This window comes from Eurytemora carolleeae, unplaced genomic scaffold (assembly GCF_000591075.1).
Source record: "Eurytemora carolleeae unplaced genomic scaffold, Eaff_2.0 scaffold1381, whole genome shotgun sequence".
Lineage (NCBI taxonomy): Eukaryota > Metazoa > Arthropoda > Copepoda > Calanoida > Temoridae > Eurytemora > Eurytemora carolleeae.
Window position 1 is genome coordinate 66,397 of NW_019397272.1, and position 19,329 is coordinate 85,725.

At 31.2% G+C, this 19,329-nt stretch overlaps 3 protein-coding genes across 3 annotated transcripts; all 3 read right to left on the reverse strand.

Annotated features, from left to right (window-relative positions):
• Positions 1–3,115: 3,115 nt before the first annotated feature.
• LOC111713187 (uncharacterized) lies at positions 3,116–6,774 on the reverse strand. The gene is made up of 6 exons (XM_023488009.1): positions 6,683–6,774; positions 6,326–6,387; positions 5,690–5,776; positions 4,741–4,822; positions 3,970–4,025; positions 3,116–3,681 (listed from the first exon to the last, which is right to left on the reverse strand). The coding sequence occupies exons 1-6, from the start codon at positions 6,723–6,725 to the stop codon at positions 3,601–3,603; spliced, it is 411 nt and encodes a 136-aa protein (XP_023343777.1). The 5' UTR covers positions 6,726–6,774; the 3' UTR covers positions 3,116–3,600.
• A 2,009-nt stretch (positions 6,775–8,783) lies between these two features.
• Positions 8,784–15,227, reverse strand: LOC111713186 (uncharacterized). Its single transcript, XM_023488008.1, has 6 exons — positions 15,124–15,227; positions 14,368–14,429; positions 13,655–13,741; positions 12,762–12,846; positions 12,329–12,384; positions 8,784–9,379 (listed from the first exon to the last, which is right to left on the reverse strand). Exons 1-6 carry the CDS (start codon positions 15,164–15,166, stop codon positions 9,296–9,298), a joined length of 417 nt encoding a protein of 138 aa, XP_023343776.1. The 5' UTR covers positions 15,167–15,227; the 3' UTR covers positions 8,784–9,295.
• Positions 15,228–16,495: 1,268 nt separating this feature from the next.
• LOC111713184 (uncharacterized) lies at positions 16,496–19,084 on the reverse strand (the record flags this gene model as incomplete). The annotated part of the gene is made up of 4 exons (XM_023488006.1): positions 16,496–16,784; positions 17,089–17,144; positions 17,701–17,779; positions 18,985–19,084. Coding segments are annotated over 4 exons (319 nt in total), but the record flags the coding sequence as incomplete, so codon positions are not given.
• Between the last annotated feature and the right edge of the window lie 245 nt (positions 19,085–19,329).

Below are 19,329 nucleotides of genomic sequence, written 5' to 3' on the forward strand. Positions count from 1 at the left end.
TAATAATATACCCTCCCTCCCTTTAGATTTCTAATTAGTCCTTCTTCTCTTTAAAATTTAAGGATCTTATAAACATCTATCACCTTTAAATCCATTCCCATTCTATCCCTTATATGATTAACGTAACCATCCCTCCCAGCCCTTTCACTCATAAGTTACAACCCTACCCTTTAAAATCTAAAGATCTGACCCTGCACATAGATTCAGGCTGCTCTGAAAAGTTTCATGAATGGGTCGGGTTTAAAGTATCGTAAACCTTGGCTTTTGATTTTAACTCTCTACGTCACTTTTCCTTTTTGTAGCCCTTGACAAGTATATTGTAAACCTATAAATCTTTAGTTTTCAATGAGTAATTTGCAAAGTTCTCATCGATTTGAACGTGAAAGCTTGAAACCTTTGGAGTAACGTGGCCGTTTCCTTAGTCTATGCTTTAACCTTATCTCCCCCCTCCCTCCTGACTTCTCTCACCACCCTGATAACTCTTCTAAACTTTCAAATGTTTGTTTTAATAAAAAGTTCACTTCCGCTATTTTTAAAAGGTTTTGATAAGGAGGTTACCCTTGCTTTTTGTTCACTTTGCTTTCCATCAGAGTTCTGGAGGAAAAGTTAATATTGCTCTCTCGTCTTTTTTGACATAGAACATGTTGATCGCCATTTATGTGCTGTAAACTTTTTTTTCATCTGTCACTTTTTATTGATAAAACTAAATTATCAAATGCTTGTCATCGAAACCTACTTATCTAATATGCTTGCAAATTCTTTAGTAGAAGATTTATTAACTTTTTAATAGAAGATTTAACTCTTTAATAGAAGATTTAACTCTTTAATAGAAGATTTAACTTTTTAATAGAAGATTTAACTCTTTAATAGAAGATTTAACTCTTTAATAGAAGATTTAACTCTTTAATAGAAGATTTAACTCTTTAATAGAAGATTTAACTCTTTAAAAGAATATTTAACTCTTTAATAGAAGATTTAACTCTTTAGTAGAAGATTTAACTCTTTAATAGAAGATTTATCTCTTTAATAGAAGATTTATCTCTTTAATGGAAGATTTAACTCTTTAATAGAAGATTTAACTCTTGAATAGAAGATTTAACTCTTTAATAGAAGATTTATCTCTTTAATGGAAGATTTAACTCTTTAATAGAAGATTTAACTCTTGAATAGAAGATTTAACTCTTAATTGGAAGATTTAACTCTTTAATAGCAGACTTAAGTATTTAATATCAAATTTGACTCTTTAATATCAGATTTAAGTATTTGATAATTTAACCCTAACTCTTTAAAAGTAGATTTTAGTTCTTAATAACTCTTAACAACAAATTGGACGCTTGAACTCTTTAAAGTCAGTTTTAATTCTTTGTGCAGGAGTTTTAACTCTTTAGCAGATTTAACTTTCTGAAAGCAGATCCAACTCTTGTTTTTCTTACACAACGTGTATTTGTATGTTTTATTTCTGATCATTTTTGTAATCTTGAAATAGTTTTGTTATAGTTTTATAGTTAAACAATAGTGTAGTAAAGTGCATTAATTGTGTATTGCAGTGCAATATTGTACGTGATACTTACATTATCTGCAGTTCAGTCTAGCCACTGTCTAACTTAAATGAACTGCATTATTCCTGTAATCATTAATATTCTTCATCCTATTCTATTCTATACTTTTCAGGCAGTGTCGTTAAAGTTACATCCTATACATGCTTTCATTCATTCATTCATCTTATTCATTTCATACATCCTGCTTTTTAATTCTAATATTTATCATCTACAGGGGGGAGAAAAAAACATAAGTTGAATAAAAGATAAATTATAAAAAATTCAGAGACGACTGTACGGACTTACCTTATATTTATATTTCCTTGAACTGTAAATGTGTTTTCTGTCTTTGCTTAATTATTTATTAAGCTATTAAAAGTCTTTATTCGTGGCCAAAAAAACACAAGTAAACCTTGGGGTCGTCATATTTTAAGAGTATTCTGTCGTCTTCACAATCTCATACTTTGCGGGTAACCTTGTGTTTTGAAACGAAATTTAATTCTAATCTCTACCGTTCAAAGTTAGACCCGACTTGGTGCGTTTTGTGAAAGTTTTAAAATTAGATTTAACATATATTAAGTCTCAAGGCTTTTTTTGTTTTTTACCACGGCCAAATTTGTTTGTCCAAAAGTATGAAAACTTTAGGTGATCTTAAGGAAAAAGTTCTGAAGTAATAAAGAATATTAAGTTTAAAAAGTTGAGATTAAAAAGAATTTTAAAACAAAAAGATTTGTCTCTTTTTGCATATTTTTAGAAAATTATATTATATACAGGGTTACATTCAAAGAAGACTTTTGAGCTTTAAAGTGTTTTTTTGAAGATTACTTATTTCGGTGCTATATTATTAGAGTCTGAGAAGAAATCATCATCATTGGAGTACTTTCGGAGTCTCCGTTGCAAATCCGGGGGTCTCCGGTAAAACTCCGGGGGTCTCCGATAAAAATATGGGGGTCTCCAGTGAAAGGGGGTCTCTGACTGTCCTGGATCCAACAATGAAGATATTATTATCAGTTTTTATTTTTGTAAGATATATTATTTAATGTAAATCTAAAAATAATAACATCCCAGTATTAACTAATTTATAAAGTTGCAAGGTCATGCATACAAAGTCGTATTTAAATGAATTATTTAAATGAATTTAAATCTGTCAAGACAGTCATCAAAAGCTCATCCTTTGTGGGCAGCCCTGTACCTCGAAAACAAAATTTTTTATGTATATTTCCAAGTTTCCAGATTTCTGGAAATGTAATGTAAACTTTTGATTACACATTTTATACTTAAGAAAAAAATAGATGAGACTAGAAAGTTTTAAGATTATATTATCGTTTCTCAATACATGAGAAATATTCTCTAAAAAGGGACATTACACTCAATACCTTTTAGCACCTGTCCCACAAATAATTGTGAGCATACAGTGTGTCCGATTAAGCTTTTTCTGGTAATTTTGAGATACAAGGTTATCCACAAATGATGAGACTTCAGAGACGACTGTAAGGAATTTCTGCAGTATATTTCCTCAAATTTATGATTCCCTGCAACTGTAAACTTGTTTCTCTTTTTGCCAAATTATTTGAAAAGCCATTATACGAGTTTATTAAAATTTAACTTTGGAATTTGGGATCGTTGTATTCTAAAAGTTTCAGGTCGTCTTTACAGTCCCATTCTTTGTGGGAACCCTATATATTGCGCCACACGTAAACCCAGTTAAAAAATATATTTGACTCTTGAATTATTATTATGAAATAGTCGTGATATTTCCAAAGTGTGGTCTGCCTATTTTGAATTTTTGAATTTTAAAATTAATGGAAATATCAACAATTTCATTTAGATTAAAATAAAAATTATTCTACAAAACCTTAAGTTATTTTAAATCACACTTTGTCAAAAAAATACATGTTTAAACAAAATTATTTTAAATTTTTTTAATGAAACAAAAAAAGCAATATTTATAGTTTGATATAATGGGAATAAGATTAACTACACTTTTTTATTATTATTTTAAAATGTGAATAGTTTCCGGATTCTTCAGCTGTCGATTGTAAGATTTCAAAACAGCTGTTTTTTAAAACTTGATTCCAGTCCAGTACGTGGCAAAGTCGCGAACAATGATCATATTGAATTCCATGCTACCAGCGGGGTCATCCTATATATTATATGGTGGTAACTAATTTGCAAAGAGGAAAATACCTGATTTATAACAGTACCCTTGACAACTTTATCCAATCAAAAATGTAGACGATTGTCGCTCCTGTAGGTTCAAAAGTGTTTGATTCTGATCATTTCTACATGTTTCTGCAGTGGAAATTCACAAATCACTTTTTGTAAGGGCACCTTGTGAATCAGACATTGCTATTTTTGCCAGAAGGGTCCCTTAAAATTAAGCAAACAACCCCTTTAAGTTTCTAATCTATATGATTAAAATCGTTAATACCTTGATGAAAATGGCGTTCACTTCAGATTTTGTTGCATTACTTACATGTGTAATTCCTGAAACAAGTAATCAAATTTATCCAAAATTTCTTCAGGAATATTTATTTTAGATTCTTACATAGATTTTTCACTGGCAGACAAGCGGATAAACAACTACAGGAATTCTTATAAAGAATGAGACTCCAAGACGACTGTACCGAAATTATGCAGACTTTTTTATTACATATATTTAATTCCATTCAACCTTTTTTTTCTTTTCCAAATCAAAATTCAGTCTATATATATTGTCATATTTAATGAGTTTTGGGTTATTTTTTAACTTTTATCTATTGTTGGTAACGTGTATGATACAACGGTGCATGGTGTCCACTCTCCCACTATTTCTTGCATTGATTCCGTACAGTTATCCAAGATTAGTATACATTTTAGGATTATGCTAGGTTAAGACACTTATGAACCGAGCGCTGCGGCAAGGACATGCAAGGGGGCAGAGTACCGCGGCTAGGACATGCTAGGGACCGTTCGCGCCGCAGCAAGAACGGGCTCTTTTTCTGTCTTGCAATTCAACGCAACTAAAGCACGTAACTTCCTTGGGGTTCTGCCTACTACAGATTACTTTTAAACTCCATGGTACACAATTTTCTACAGATTACGGCTTTCTTAGCTGGCATACGTACTAAATCAAAAACTATTTACATTTAAAAAGTTTCACTCAAAATCCGTGTTTGTTTGGACACCCTTTAAAAGATTTGTATGGGTCTACGACTGGTACCTGTACATGTGGTCATCAGCTGGAGTGGTTGACCGTCAGGTACTAAGAACTGACCAGCGCCAGTAGTTGTGATCAGAACACCCTGAGGTCAAAACTTTTGTATTTTAAATCTCTTCAGAGCCTTTAGAACGCGCTGAGTCGGTCTCTGCTCCACGATGAAATAAGGGTCCCGGATATCAAGATAGTCAGGAAGTCTTAATTTTGGAACCCATTTTCATCATATGAAGTTTTTTGTATTTGCTAGTGTATATTTTCTTGTTTTTTTTTTGCCTATACATTTTAAATAAAAAAGTAAATTCAGTCTTCTACGCCATTTTCGAAGGATTTTTTACTAGAGATGAAAACATTCCCCCCCCTCTAGCGGTTCAAGTAAATCGGGGACCCTTTATTTGAATTATTTTCAACTTATCTCTTTGTTAACTTCTCTGTAATCAATATAAACAAAAAAATAAATTCTTTTATTGAAAAATTACGGTTTACTATAACTAAGTACTTCCTGTATTTCGAAATGTTTTTAGTCATATTTTAATCGCTAATTCAAAATCCATAGAAAAGGGCATAAAAGATTGATATTATACCTTTAGATTAGAAAAACATACATAAATCAGAAAATACGAAAAAAAACTTCATTAAACGGGTGAATATTTTTTTCAATGTTAAAACTCACTCACTTTTAAGTGCAGGGTCTCTAATTTACCATGATAAGGATTCCGAGCTTAGTGATAATGTTAGCGTTGTTACTGTTAAATAATAAGAAAAAAACCTCGAGTAATTTTTGATAGTAAGAGAATAATTTTAAAGTTACTGTGGCAGTTTAGTTTGTTTGCATAAAATATAAGCAAAAATCACACTATTTTCAGTTAAACCAAATTGTGTGTTTAAATTAATTTTTTCAATAAATATGTATAATTTTTAAAAATCATTACAAATATTATTTTTCAATGATAACCTTGAATGGTGAATCAGCTAAAACTTGGATGAAAACTGATCCATCATCAGCCATTTCTGTGTTCACTTCTATCCCGCTAGGTCCAGTCTAGAAATACCTTTTCTCAAATACTATACGAAAATTTAACCATTTTTTGATTCTGCACATTTACAAATTTGAACACCATGAAATTGATTTTTAACAGAAAAGGCGTTATTGGTTGTTTCTCGAACATGCATCTAGCCATATATCATATTGTCTTGAGTAATTTTGCTACCAGATTTTTTTTTAAGTTACAAAAAGCATGCATTTGAGATTTTTGAGATTTCAAAAATACTCTACATAACTTCTGAAGCGAAAATTATATTTTGTCAACTGGTTTAAGGTTAAGATTTATTCTAAAGTTAAGCCTTATCATCTGCGAAATTAAATATACTTATTCCATGAAAGTTAAAATTCATGTTTCCTGAGTCCGAATTAAATGAATTTGAGCCGCGTCTCAAATCCCCCAAAAACCGGTTTCAATTTTGAGCGCCGGCTTAAATCTTGAAAAATTTAATACGATTTTAAGTGGAACCAACCATATTTGAGCCGCGGCTTAACTTTAAGCCACGGCTATAATTATTTAAAGTCATATTTCCTGAAAGTTTGGCGTACCTGCGCTGAAGTACCATAATGTGCAGGGTTGTCCACACATTCTGGTGCCCCTGTTGGTAACCCTGAAAACACTTTGTTTGAAGAGAGTGTCAACAAAACTTTAAGTAACCCTCGATTTATCAGAAAGGGTTCGTTCATTTATTGAAGAAAAATCCTATACTTTCAGTCGAAATAACAATTGCTTCGTATGTGCACTGCGTCTCAGGTTCAATAAAGTATTTAAAATAAGCCTAGAAGTCGTCATCCTATTCCGCAGCTGTATGGGCCCACTGTACATCTTTAATCTTTTTAATCAACAAAATTAATGACAAGCAATATTTTTGAAAAAAATTCCAAGTATGAATATTGAATATTTACCGTATGAGAGGCTAATAAGACCGAACAGTATAACCCACTTCATTGTAATGCACGCTTAATTATCTTAGTTGTTCTTAATCATTGTGTTATCTTTCTTTAGTCTTACAATAAACATAAATTCAAGATAATGAATTGAGACCATTCAAACTTCAATTAAGTTTTAAATTAAACTCTTATATAATAAAATATTTTTATAAAATCCTATAGCACTTTCATGTTGGACACTATCACCTAGAATCCTATAGCACTTTCATGTTGGACACTATCACCTAGAATCCTATAGCACTTTCATGTTGGATACTATCACCTAGAATCCTATAGCATTCTCATGTTGGACACTATTACCTAGAATCCTACAGCACTCTCATGTTGGACACTATCACCTAGAATCCTACAGCACTCTCATGTTGGACACTAAAATTTTTAAAAAGCTCTTGAAAAATGAATTAGAAACATTGTCGCATCGATTCTTAATATTTGTAAAACACAAAAAAATATTTTTTACATTTTTCCGAAACTTTTTTATTTTTAACTTTCATAAAACCAAAACTATTAAAGTAAACGGTCTAATTTTTTTTAATGAGCTGGCCTTGAAAAATTGGGCAATGAACATGCAAAGCAACCCTATCCCTTTATTCTAAAAACTTTTTCTAGAGGGGCCGTGGGACGCCTCACCCCCTCCCCACCCCCCTCCAGGATATACATAGATTCAGACATATGAAATACGAGCATTTTTATCATAACTTGACTTTTAATCAATAAACGAACATTTACTTTATTTCTAGACTTTGTATCAAGACAAAATAAACAATTTTAAATGTGTAAATAAACTATTTTTTTCAGAAATTTAATAGATAGACAAGCATTGACGCAAAAGTTAAATGCACATATTTTCTACCGTAAACAAAATATTATGTTACAACTGGGGCAAAGGTGGATTCGGTTCAAACATGCGTTCAAAGCATGTATTCAAGGTTTGCATTTTCCAACGACAAATATATAGCCGTTTTGGCGTTTATTGGATACAACAAACAAACAGATAGACAGACAGACAGACAAGCAAAGTATCTATAGATATAAGGAAGATAGGTCAAACCAAAGACTTTCCTAATTATATAGACGAGGCGTCGGAAATTTATCCGACTATTGTGTACACCTGTACAGCTGTATTTTGACGTCATTGGTTATTTTGGTTTTTTGCCAGTCTAAAGATCGATATTAAACCCTTAGTTATTTAACACAATTGTGAATGTTTTGTGCTAAAGAATAACTAAAAGTAGCGATATTTATTTGTATTTTAAAATTTATTTACTCATTTGTTGGATATAAGGATCGTCTGGTAAATTATAGCTGGAGTTGTGATAAGGTTACGCATCTCTTTTGAGTCAAATATTTTTCCTGAGGTTCTATGGAATGGAATTTTAGGCGATGAAGAAGAGAGGGGACCACCAGAAATTTCAAATATTATTATTATAAAGATTTATTCACACACAAATATATAAATACATATATAAATGGTGTAGTTTAAATTATAAACGGTAAATAATTTTTTTGTAAATGTCGTCTTCTGTTTAATCTTAGACAAAGAAATGATATCACATAATTTAATACATTAATCTTACTCTTCAATTAATTTATGGGAATTTTGTTTCAAAATATATCCACCACTAAAGAAATTAGCAAAGTCTTTGGGTCAAACTGGGATCGAAAGTCACAGCTTGTCAGATAAAGGACCAAAGTGGTAACTCAACGTATGATGATGAACGTACTTGTATTCATATTTTAACAAACAGTTTAGCTTAAGTTTAAACGTGCCCAGAGATGGATATTAAAGAATTTGAGCCGCGGTTTAAATCCGCAAAAACCCAGTTTAAATTCAGCGCCGGCTTAATTCTTGAAACATTTGATACAATTTTAAGTGGAACCAACCATATTTAAACCGCGGCTTAAATTTAAACCGCCGCTCAAATTCTTTAAATTCGGCCACAGTTCTAGGGAATATGAAGAGTTATAATGAATTTCTAAAAGTCAAAAAGAAGAAAAAAAATCAACAATAAGAATAAATTGATTTTTAATGAATGAATAAAAAAATACAATCAAATAAATGGGAAAACCAGATTTTATTTGTAGAAATCATTTTTTTTTTACATTCCAGTTGTTGTTGAGCAAATAGATTGGTTGAAGGGAACACTTATCAGCTGTTGTTGAATGGGAGGGTCAGCTATTGTTAGTTTAAGCATTCAGCTGTTGCGGGTGAAAGTTGTAAGTTGTTGCTTGGTGAAGGGATCAGGTGTTGTTGGTCGAAGGGATCAGGTGTTGTTGGTCGAAGGGATCAGCTGTTGTTGGTTGAGTGGATCATCTTTTGTTGGTTGAAGGAATCAGCTATTTTTTTCTCGAAGAAATCAGTTGTGTTTAGTTGAAGAAATCAGCTGTTCTTGGCTAAAGGAATCAGCTGTTTTTGGCTAAATGTATCAGCTGTTTTTGGATGAAGGAATCAGCTGTTTCTTTGACGACGGGATCAACTGCATTTAGTAGAAGAAATTTTTATGGCTATAGGAATCAGCTGTTTTTGGTTGAAAGGATCAGTTAATTTTGTTGAAGATTAGTGTGAATTTAGCTGAATTGAATATCAGTCCAGTAGGTTGTGAAATCCCGTACAATTATCAAGTTGAATTCAGCATTTTCTGTTGGGTCATCCTAAAGTGAACATGTAAATAATTTCAAATTAAAAAATGTTTTACTTAAATAGAACTCTTTAAGGCACTGTAAGCGTAATTTCAAGTGACCCGGTCCATGCAAAGATTTTTATTATTCAAATCTTTTTATTGATCAAAAAGTACAAAAATAACAAAGTAAACTTTACATATATATCAAAAACACGTACACTTTGATTTTAATATTTTACATAGAGCATCATTTATTTATATAGAAATCGTAAATATTTGGTAAATGACACATTTTTAATGTTTTAATTTTAAAGTAAAGTAAATTCAGTAAAGTAAGCTGGCTAAAGTTAATAAGAGATCGTAGGGACAAAAAAAAATACATTTTCACTCTTCAAATAAAGGTCGATTTGCAACAAGTAGCAAAAGGCAGAATCTTAGAAGGTGATCAGAAAAAATATAAAATAACAAGAAGCGAATAACGTACAAGAATAAAAGAATAAGGCGATACACCATGAAGTAAGTAACCAATGGTATCTCGTTTTGAAATGTTAACGAGAGGTGTTTTAAACATGAGGATTAATAATAGACCACTATAGAACGATAAATGCTTACAATAAAAGACCTTTTTGTATTTTTTCTGAAGCTAAAGCATTAGACTTTAATATAAAGGTCGATTTACAACATGTAGGAAAAAGCAGAAACTATGAAGGGGATCAGAAAAAAATACCAAAAAATATAGAAAAATGGAAAAATAGAAAGAAGGTGAGACGATTCACCAGTAAGTAACCAATATTATCTCGTTTTGAATTGTTGATGATAGGTGTTTAAAACAAGATAGATTAATTATGTGAAGACTAGTTGTGTGAGATCCATGTAGTTGACCTAAGCTGGGTTTTGACTTTTGCGGAAACATAAGATAGATCATGTTTAAGGACGAGAAAGAGGCTATTTACTAATTATAGTGTTTCGAGTACTTGAGGTCTCGAATTTAAGATCTTGCAGTTCAAATGTTGAAATTCAATTAATGGATTAAAGTATTTGAAGCCTAAATATTTAAAACTTTTAAATTTCTTATTTCCCGTAGCTAGAATTTTCCTTTTCAAAATTCTTAGAACTTTCCTTTGACCAATTTTGTGAGAGTAATTTTTACTTTATATACAGCGTTTCACCATAAAAGAAAAATATGAAAAATATTGAAGGAAAACTAGAACGGCGTTTCACCCAATTAATTGAAGACATAATAGAAATAAATAAAACAAAGGGCGATTCACCGAAATATTAGAATGTGGATGTTAGAACTGCAGCTTTTAACACATAACCTGTGTAAACTTACACAATGCAAAGATGATAAGCTTGATTCACAACGTTACCCTGAAAGCTTTTTAGTGATTTTTCTATTAACCCTATTAATGCGGGGGGGGAGGGTCAATTTGACCCCCCCCCCTATGGTTTTATTTACATAACTCAAAAAGTATTGGTCTGATGCTTTTGAAATTTTATGACTTTTCCTAAATACCCAAAGCCCTTCCTTTAGGTCTAAAACCGGGCTTTTATACTAACTGCCTGAGTCCTCAGGCACACCGCCTAAATGACTACTTTTTCCTGTACCAAACTAAACCTTTGTTTTGACCCAATTTCAGTTATCAGGGTTGGATAATTTTTAGCTTTTTGGAAATCCTATGACAGAAGGAAACAGATTGCACAAGTTTAAGGTTTTCTTAATTACACATCCGGTTATTCAAAATTTTGCATATTTGAAATGGTATGGTCAATGGCTTTTCAAATATGTAAATCTTATAATTTTTGGACATTTTTTTGCAAACATTTTTACTTTATAACTGGATTTTTCAAAAAAGTAAAGCATAATAGCTTTCCAATTATGCATCATTTGTCATATTTGGACACCAAACATAGGATTTGGAGGGTGGAATACCCCTTGGGGTACCGTTATGAATCGGCCATTCCCATTTATGTATGGAGGGTCACTTATAATTACGCTTAAAATCCCTTTAACAGAAATATTTAATTAAATCAGTACTATTGGCTCCAGTACAAAAGGTAGAATTACAAAAGATAGAATGACAAAAGGTAGAACGATCATAAGGTAGAACGACAAAAGGTAGAACGATCAAAAGGTAGAACAAACAAAAGGTAAAATGTTCAAAAGGTAGAATTACAAAAGGTAGAACGTTCAAAAGATAGAATTTTTCAAAATTAAAATTTTTTTTAAATGTCAAAAAAATTCAAAAAATAATGTTTCTTATTTATTAGGACTAATTTTTAATTTACAAATGTACATGATTTTAATCCATGCCATGCAATAATTTTGGCAAGCTGTTTCATAAGGTCATGTTTTTAATCCTAGTACGTTTATCTCTCTGTTTTTGTTTGCCCGCGTTCTCAGTGCTGTTTGCACCACTGGCTGAATCAAGAAGAGTTCATATCTCTGGTCGTCAATCAATGTTCTTTTCTTCTTTTCATTTACTCCATAGTTGACCAACCTCTCCATGCTGAATTCAACCGAGAAATGCAGTTTTGTGAATTTTTTTTTTAAAATTCGCGGATTTTCTTGTAAAAATTAGAAAATTTTCTTGTAAAAATTAGAAAATTTTCTTCCTTCTCAAAAATAAAAAAATTCGAACGTTCTACCTTTTGTTTATTCTACCTTTTGATCGTTCTACCTTTTGATTGTTCTACCTTTTGTAATTCTACCTTTTGTCATTCTACCTTTTGATCGTTCTACCTTTTGATTGTTCTACCTTTTGATTGTTCTACCTTTTGTAATTCTACCTTTTGTACGTGAGCCGTACTATTAACCTTTTGTTTATTCTACCTTTTGATCGTTCTACCTTTTGATTGTTCTACCTTTTGTAATTCTACCTTTTGACGTGAGCCGTACTATTTTAACAGTGCTTAAAGAATCTTTTTTAATACAAAAGGATAATTTTAATGTTATTTAACACCAAAACTATAATCATACCTTGACAAAGATAGCACTAACTTCAGACTTGAGCTCACTGCTCTCGTGAGTGATTCCTAAATTATTTTTGATATCTTAAAGATTTGATTTACACTTACTTTAAAGGACGCCCTACTAGTTATTAGTCGCATTAAGGTTTCACCTTTATCATATTTCGAATTCTTTCTTTTTGCTAAAAATATAACAATTATAAATCAATCTTTGACCATAAACCTATTGCTGGATTAAACCCCCCCCCCTGATATATTGTGGAGGGGTGTATGTTTCCAATACTGACCTATCACAAAGTACATTGACAAACGTTTAAATTTATAAAGTAAAGATTTAAAAGGAGATTGTTTTGTTTTGTGAAGGAACTGAGTTTTTGTCAAATTTGAGTATCTTTATATCTTTGTAACCTGATAGTGATAGTGATATTTAAAACTTAAACTACCTTTGCATAGAGTCATAGTGTGAAGGGGTTGACCGGCGGGTACAATAAATTGACCAGAAGCTGCAGTTCCAGTGATCAGTATTCCCTGAACACAGTAATTAGTATACCCTGAACACAGTAATTAGTATTCCCTGAACACAGTAATCAGTATACCATGAACACAGTGATAAGTATTCCCTGAACACAGTATTCCCTGAACACAGTATTCCCTGAACACAGTAATTAGTATACCATGAACACAGTAATTAGTATTCCCTGAACACAGTAATTAGTATACCTTGAACACAGTAATAAATGTTCCCTGAACACAGTAATTAGTATACCTTGAACACAGTAATAAGTATTCCCTGAACACAGTAATTAGTATACCTTGAACACAGTAATAAGTATTCCCTGAACACAGTAATTAGTATTCCCTGAACACAGTAATAAGTATTCCCTGAACACAGTAATAAGTTTTCCATGAACACAGTAATCAGTATACCCTGAACACAGTAATCAGTATCCCCTGAACACAGTAATCAGTATTCTCTGAACACAGTAATCAGTATTCTCTGAACACAGTAATCAGTATACCATGAACACAGTAATCAGTATACCATGAACACAGTAATTAGTATACCTTGAACACAGTAATCCATATTCCCTGAACACAGTAATCAGTATACCATGTATACCATGAACACAGTAATCAGTATACCATGAACACAGTAATCAGTATACCATGAACACAGTAATCAGTACACCATGAACACAGTAATCATTATACCATGAACATATAATCAGTATACCATGAACACAGTCGATCTTATTACTGAGGAGCCATCAAACAGCTTAAACATTAGTATAACGGATCCAATAGACTGCTCAATGCCCATCATAGAAAGGGCTACCTTGAAGGGTGGATCAGCAGAAACTGTTATGAGAACTGACCCATCTTCAGCTATATCAGTCGTTGCAGTTACTCCACTGGGTCCAGTCTACAATAAACCATGGTTGAGTTTTGGTTGGAAACTTAGGAATAATAGACCATTAACTATTAGAACCTTTGACATGATGCCTCATTTTCAAATCTTTATTTTCTTTTATTTAAAAATTAAAATTTACCAATTATTTATTCAAGTCTTTAAGTGAAATCTCTTTTTTTTAGGAATTGAGTCTTTGCCACAAAATCTGATTTTTCAAACGTTGTGTTCTGTTATATCAAATATTCTTAGTTTGAAATAATATCAAAGGTTTACATTATTAGGTTGGAAAGATATTGGGATTAGAAAATTTGAGTTTGTGGCAAAGACTCCATTCCTATCAGTTTTGTTTTATGTCAAGATTTTTATTTTACCAATTATGGAAAAACCATTATTTGATCTTTGGAATTTTTTTTTAATAATTTCTGCTAAATTTTCTTTTTCTCTATTTATCTACCTATCTATCTATCTATCTATCTATATATCTATCTAACTATCTATCTATCTAACTATCTATCTATCAAACTATCTATCTATCTATCTACTTATCTATCTATATATCTATCTAACTATCTATCTATCTAACTATCTATCTATCTAACTATCTATCTATCTATCTATCTATCTACCTATTATCTAACCTGTGGTGATGTACCAAAATGACCAGGTTTATCAGCGCAGTAAGGAGCCCCACCAGGTAATCCTGGTTAAAACATCATAATTTTATAAAATTAATTTTACAGAAAAATAAGTAAAAATGTGTTCTCATTCCCTCATTATTTTTTTTATTTACTAGCCGAAGAGCCCGGCGTTGCCCGTGGAAAAAAATATTTTCGATTTTTTAAGCTTACAACATGAGTGTCCACAAAAAATTTCAGCCCAATCGGTCCAGCCGTTGGGCCGGCTATACGCAACATATATATATACTAATGTCTTGTTTTATTATGTAAATTAATTATTTTTCTACAAAATCTACTATTCTTAAAAATTTTGCTTTTTAGAGGTTTTCTGAAACGCGTATGAATGTATTTTTAAAATAACATTTTAAGAGACAATGAAAACAATGCTCGATTTCAAACCTTTATCTGATCTATAATGTGGAAGATATTGTCGTTTTCCAATCTTAAAAAGCGTGTAACTCCACGTTGTTCTCCTGCAGTAAAAATGCTCAAGTCATAATTGTAGAGAAACCATAAATGAAAATGATAAATTTTTTAATTATAATTATTGATATCTAATTCAAACTTGATCAGTTGGAGCTTTTAAAGGTTCAACGTTGGCGAATCGAGCATTGCCATCTTTTCATGGTGGGTCACTTGAAATTACGCATACAGTCCCTATCATGGAACAGTTTTTTCTTTCATTGATATCGATTTATTTTTATTTTTAACATTTACCGTAAGATATTCCAATAAGACTTATAAGGATTAAACACTTCATAATGATGGCTTTATTTTGTTACTGTTGAACTGTTTAGTCCATGCTCTCTTGTGTTATCTCTCTCTGGTGCTAAACTAACTGTCCGACACGGGATCGGAACCATTTTAAAACAAGATGTCAAAGAGAATTTCTTATTTTAAAAGAGAAATCTGAGTAAATTATTCCGCCTAAAGCACAATAGAAACGGTTTATAACAGCCCCTTTCAAACCTAGAATGGGAGAATTAAATTTATCGAAAAAACAAATCATTATTTTGAATTTGTTGTTTTCTGTGTAGAACAGTTTTTCCGTTGGACTGTTCAAAGATAGCCGACTCTCTCCCCTATTAAATTTGATAAGAATTATGAAAGAGATCATATTATACATAATATAAAATAAAATAAAGTACAAGGTTAAATCATTTACACGCGGCGAGGGCGGAAAATTTCTGGAACCTTCCATTATAAACCTACTTTTTTACTTTTCAGTTTAAAATTGTTTTTAAAATTCTGTAATATAAAACTTTTCATAATTATCGTGATTTTATATTATCGGAAATAAATATTTTTCCGTTAAATTCTCATATATTGATTTTTTGGTATATCTTTTAGAATGTTTTTCTTTTTTGTAACTCGTAAACTATGCTCCCAAATAAAATCGGCGAAAATCAGGTTGACCAATTTAAAGATGTTTTGATAGACATCCTAAAGTTTAATGAAATCTACACAAATTTTTCTTTAGAAAAAAAATCAGTTAACAGTTGCCCATTGGTCAATTGTCCATTCTTTTGATGGTGATAATAATGTTACTTCCTGAAACAATAAAACGAATTCTAAAATTGCGAATTTACAACTAACAATATTATAGACTTTTCCTTTATCCATACATCCAATCTTTATAAAATTATATGATTACATTAAAGTAAATAACATATTGGTTAATATAGCTTTTCTTGCCTTTTGGCTTTAAAGCATCCTTTTAAAAGGACGTTAAAAAAAATGTTTAATAAATTTTCACATTTTACTCCAAACCCTGGGACCACTCCAAAATCCTGAGAGCAGCAACCCCTCCCTCGCTGAGCGGAAAAATCTTGTTTTGTATACCCTCAATCCCGATTGCTAAATCTCGAAATCCACTGTGGACACTTTTCATTTTCTGCTTAATTTTCTCTTTTGGATATCCCTGCGCGCTGGATTAGGAAAAAATTCTCGGCTTCTGATTGGCTGTTTGCTTTCTGCAATCGACACTCTGATTGGTTGCATTTCAGATAATTTTCTGGATATTAATTAGAGATTGAGAAAGCAATAAACTTAATATTGATCTTAGCTCTGCCTACAGTAATCCTAAGAATTACAATTCTTTGTTGTTTATTATTGCCATTTTATATTCGGACATAGCAGTTGTATATAAAAAGGCTTTTATTTTTAAAAGAAAAAAAACATAATGAAATATGTAATTCGTTTTACTCTTGAGCTTGATATTTTTAAATCCTCCGATTAGCTGTTTTCAAGCAGTAGAACTTGAATCAGCTGTTTTTGAATTAACTGATCTTGAATCAGCTGAACTTGATATCGTTCCAATATGTTTCGAAATCTCGCATAACAATCATGTTAAATTCAGCCTCTGCAGAAGGGTCAGTCTAGATAATAAATAAATAAATGAATAAATAAAAAATAACTAAATAAATAAATAGATAAACAAATAAACAAAAAATTTCAAAAATAAATAAAAAAATATCTAAATAAATAACTAAATAGCAGAATAATTTTAATAAAAATTGAATAGTTAAATATCTAATTTAAAAAATATAAAATAATTTTTTAATATGAATAAATAATTCCCTATTATGATAAACAAATAAATAAAGACAAAGTTAGGCGAGGAATACAATTTTTAAATTCATCCCAATGTTTAATTTATACTTCTAAGAAAACTATCCATACCTTAACAAATGTTGCACTAATCTCTGATTTGGGTTCGTTATCAGTGTGTGTTATTCCTGAAGAAAAAAAAATTCAATATTTTTTGTCTTAAATTTCTTTATTGTCTTTAGAGATATGCATGTAAAAGAAGGGTTTCCATCACAACACCCCCCCCCTTTTTTTGAAAGTGGAATACATCTTTATTTTAATATACAAATCTTTAAATCCCTGCTAATTTTTTTTATTTAGGAGGTGTAAACATTGCAAAAAGAATGTCCTTCAAACGATTAAAAAAATCGTGTTTAAAAAAATATGATCGCGGATATAAGACGACCCTTTGTAAGATTTGTCTCAGAAGAGTGACGTGACTTATCACCCTTAAGATCTTTGTTTAAAGAAAAATTAATAAAATATCCTCATTTGTCTGTCTAAAAATTGTTCATTTCGAATTGTGGTTTCTCTATAAAAGTGACTCACAGATCTTATGCAGTAGAGAACAAAGAACGCGATTTACAGAATGAGAAAATTTTTGAGATAGAAAAACGCGGATATCTCCCCATTGTTACTCAGACAAAGATTGAAAAGGTACTGTTGTGAATGGGGCATGCCACTCTCTAAATAGATGATTTGTACCTGTACATGACATAATTTTGAGAGGTTGACCGTCAGGAACCTTGAACTGACCCGCAGCTGTACTGGTAATCAGGATACCCTAAACCAACGAGGTGTTATGATGAATAGAACACTAGTGTACGCAAATCCTTTACTAATGTAGAGACTAGGAAATACAATGAAAGCGTACTGCATATTAGATTACTGTAAGTTAGACTAAAAATACCTTCTGTAAATTATTAGAAACCGTTGTTTAACATCGGGATCCATTATAAACTTTGTTTTTTAAAAGTCTTTTGGTAGGAACAAAAACAAACTTATCCTTATCAGGTTTGTTTTTATTTTCTTTAAGAAACCAGAGCTGGGAACTTTAGAATGGTGATTATTAGGATTAATGCATAATCCTCTCTTTTTGCTAATCTCGAGACTAACATAATCTTGAGATTATGTTAGTCTCGAAATTAAATATTTAGAAAAAATTTGATTCTAGGGAATTTAAAACATTAAATGCCAACGCCAGATTTTTTCGTTTTCTTGACTGGAAGGGCATTCACTTAATTGCTCACAAATCTATTTATTAATAAATTAGTTAAAATTACTTTTTTTTTAAATCTCAAACGTAATTTTACATATTTTTCTTCGCCGACTAATTTACAAAATGGCCGACAACAAATTCTTGATTTGTATGAAATTGTGGAGGTCTCTCATTGAATAGAATTTATTTTCAAGGCTGTCATTGGTCAATTCAATTTACAAACTATATTCCTGCACTCTCATTGGAGAAAACAATATACGGATATCCAAAGAGAGAGAAATATACGGATATCCAAAGAGAGAGAAAAAGAGTGGATTAAGGACTAAAATCCAACTGATGTACGTTACGTACCTTTGGTATTTTAAACTTAGATCACTTAATCTGACAGAATTCATAGTTTAAAATATCTAAGGTCTACGACCGTGGGTTGCAAAGATATATGGATAAGAAAATCAGAGTTTGTGGCAAAGGCTCAATTCCTATAAGAATATTTTATTTGATTATTGTAAACTTACTTTTTAATGCCCCATTGGTCACTGACAAACCCCCCCCCCCTTAATTTACAGAATTTATATGTATGTTTCCTTATATTTATTAATCTCTGCAAACGTAAACTTATATTTTTCTTTGCCTAATTACTGAATACGCCATCAAAAGATTGTATTCAAGGTAGAACCCTCAATGTAGTCGTTAGATTAAAAGAGTTACAGCTCGACTTTAAAGTCTCATCCTTTGAAGGTAACCCTGTACAATGGAATAATCCAAGTTACCTTAAATGGAGTTTTAGCGCTAACTTTTATATTCACGGAACCATCATCAGTCTTCTCAGCATCGATTGTGAGGTCGTGAGGAGTTGTCTGTAAAAAAGGACTATATGTACATTGTAAATTACAAAATCGAGTTACGATTTTTTTTTAAATTGGTTGATTATGGTTTATTTAAAAATATCTTTATCTGACATTTACTAACATTTTATTTTGCTTTTGTGCATTTTTACAAAATAAAGCGGAAAATAAAGCAGAAAAAAAAGATATTTTTAGTTACATCTTTTTCTATTTGTTGTTATAATATTTTCATTTGAATGCCTCTATATTCAGATATTTAAATGGATTGTC

Excerpts from the sequence above, each read along its gene's own strand:
- LOC111713187 (XM_023488009.1), bottom strand. The coding sequence starts at position 6,725 with ATGAAGTGGGTTATACTGTTCGGTCTTATTAGCCTCTCATACG. Across the intron at positions 4,823-5,689 it reads TAGCTGATTCACCATTCAAG|GGTGTTCTGATCACAACTAC; the intron begins GTTATCATTGAA and ends TTTTGACCTCAG. Across the intron at positions 3,682-3,969 it reads TGAACGCCATTTTCATCAAG|GATGACCCCGCTGGTAGCAT; the intron begins GTATTAACGATT and ends TATAATATATAG.
- LOC111713186 (XM_023488008.1), bottom strand. The coding sequence starts at position 15,166 with ATGAAGTGTTTAATCCTTATAAGTCTTATTGGAATATCTTACG. Across the intron at positions 12,385-12,761 it reads CACTATGACTCTATGCAAAG|GAATCACTCACGAGAGCAGT; the intron begins GTAGTTTAAGTT and ends AAAATAATTTAG. Across the intron at positions 9,380-12,328 it reads TTAGTGCTATCTTTGTCAAG|GATGACCCAACAGAAAATGC; the intron begins GTATGATTATAG and ends TGTTCACTTTAG.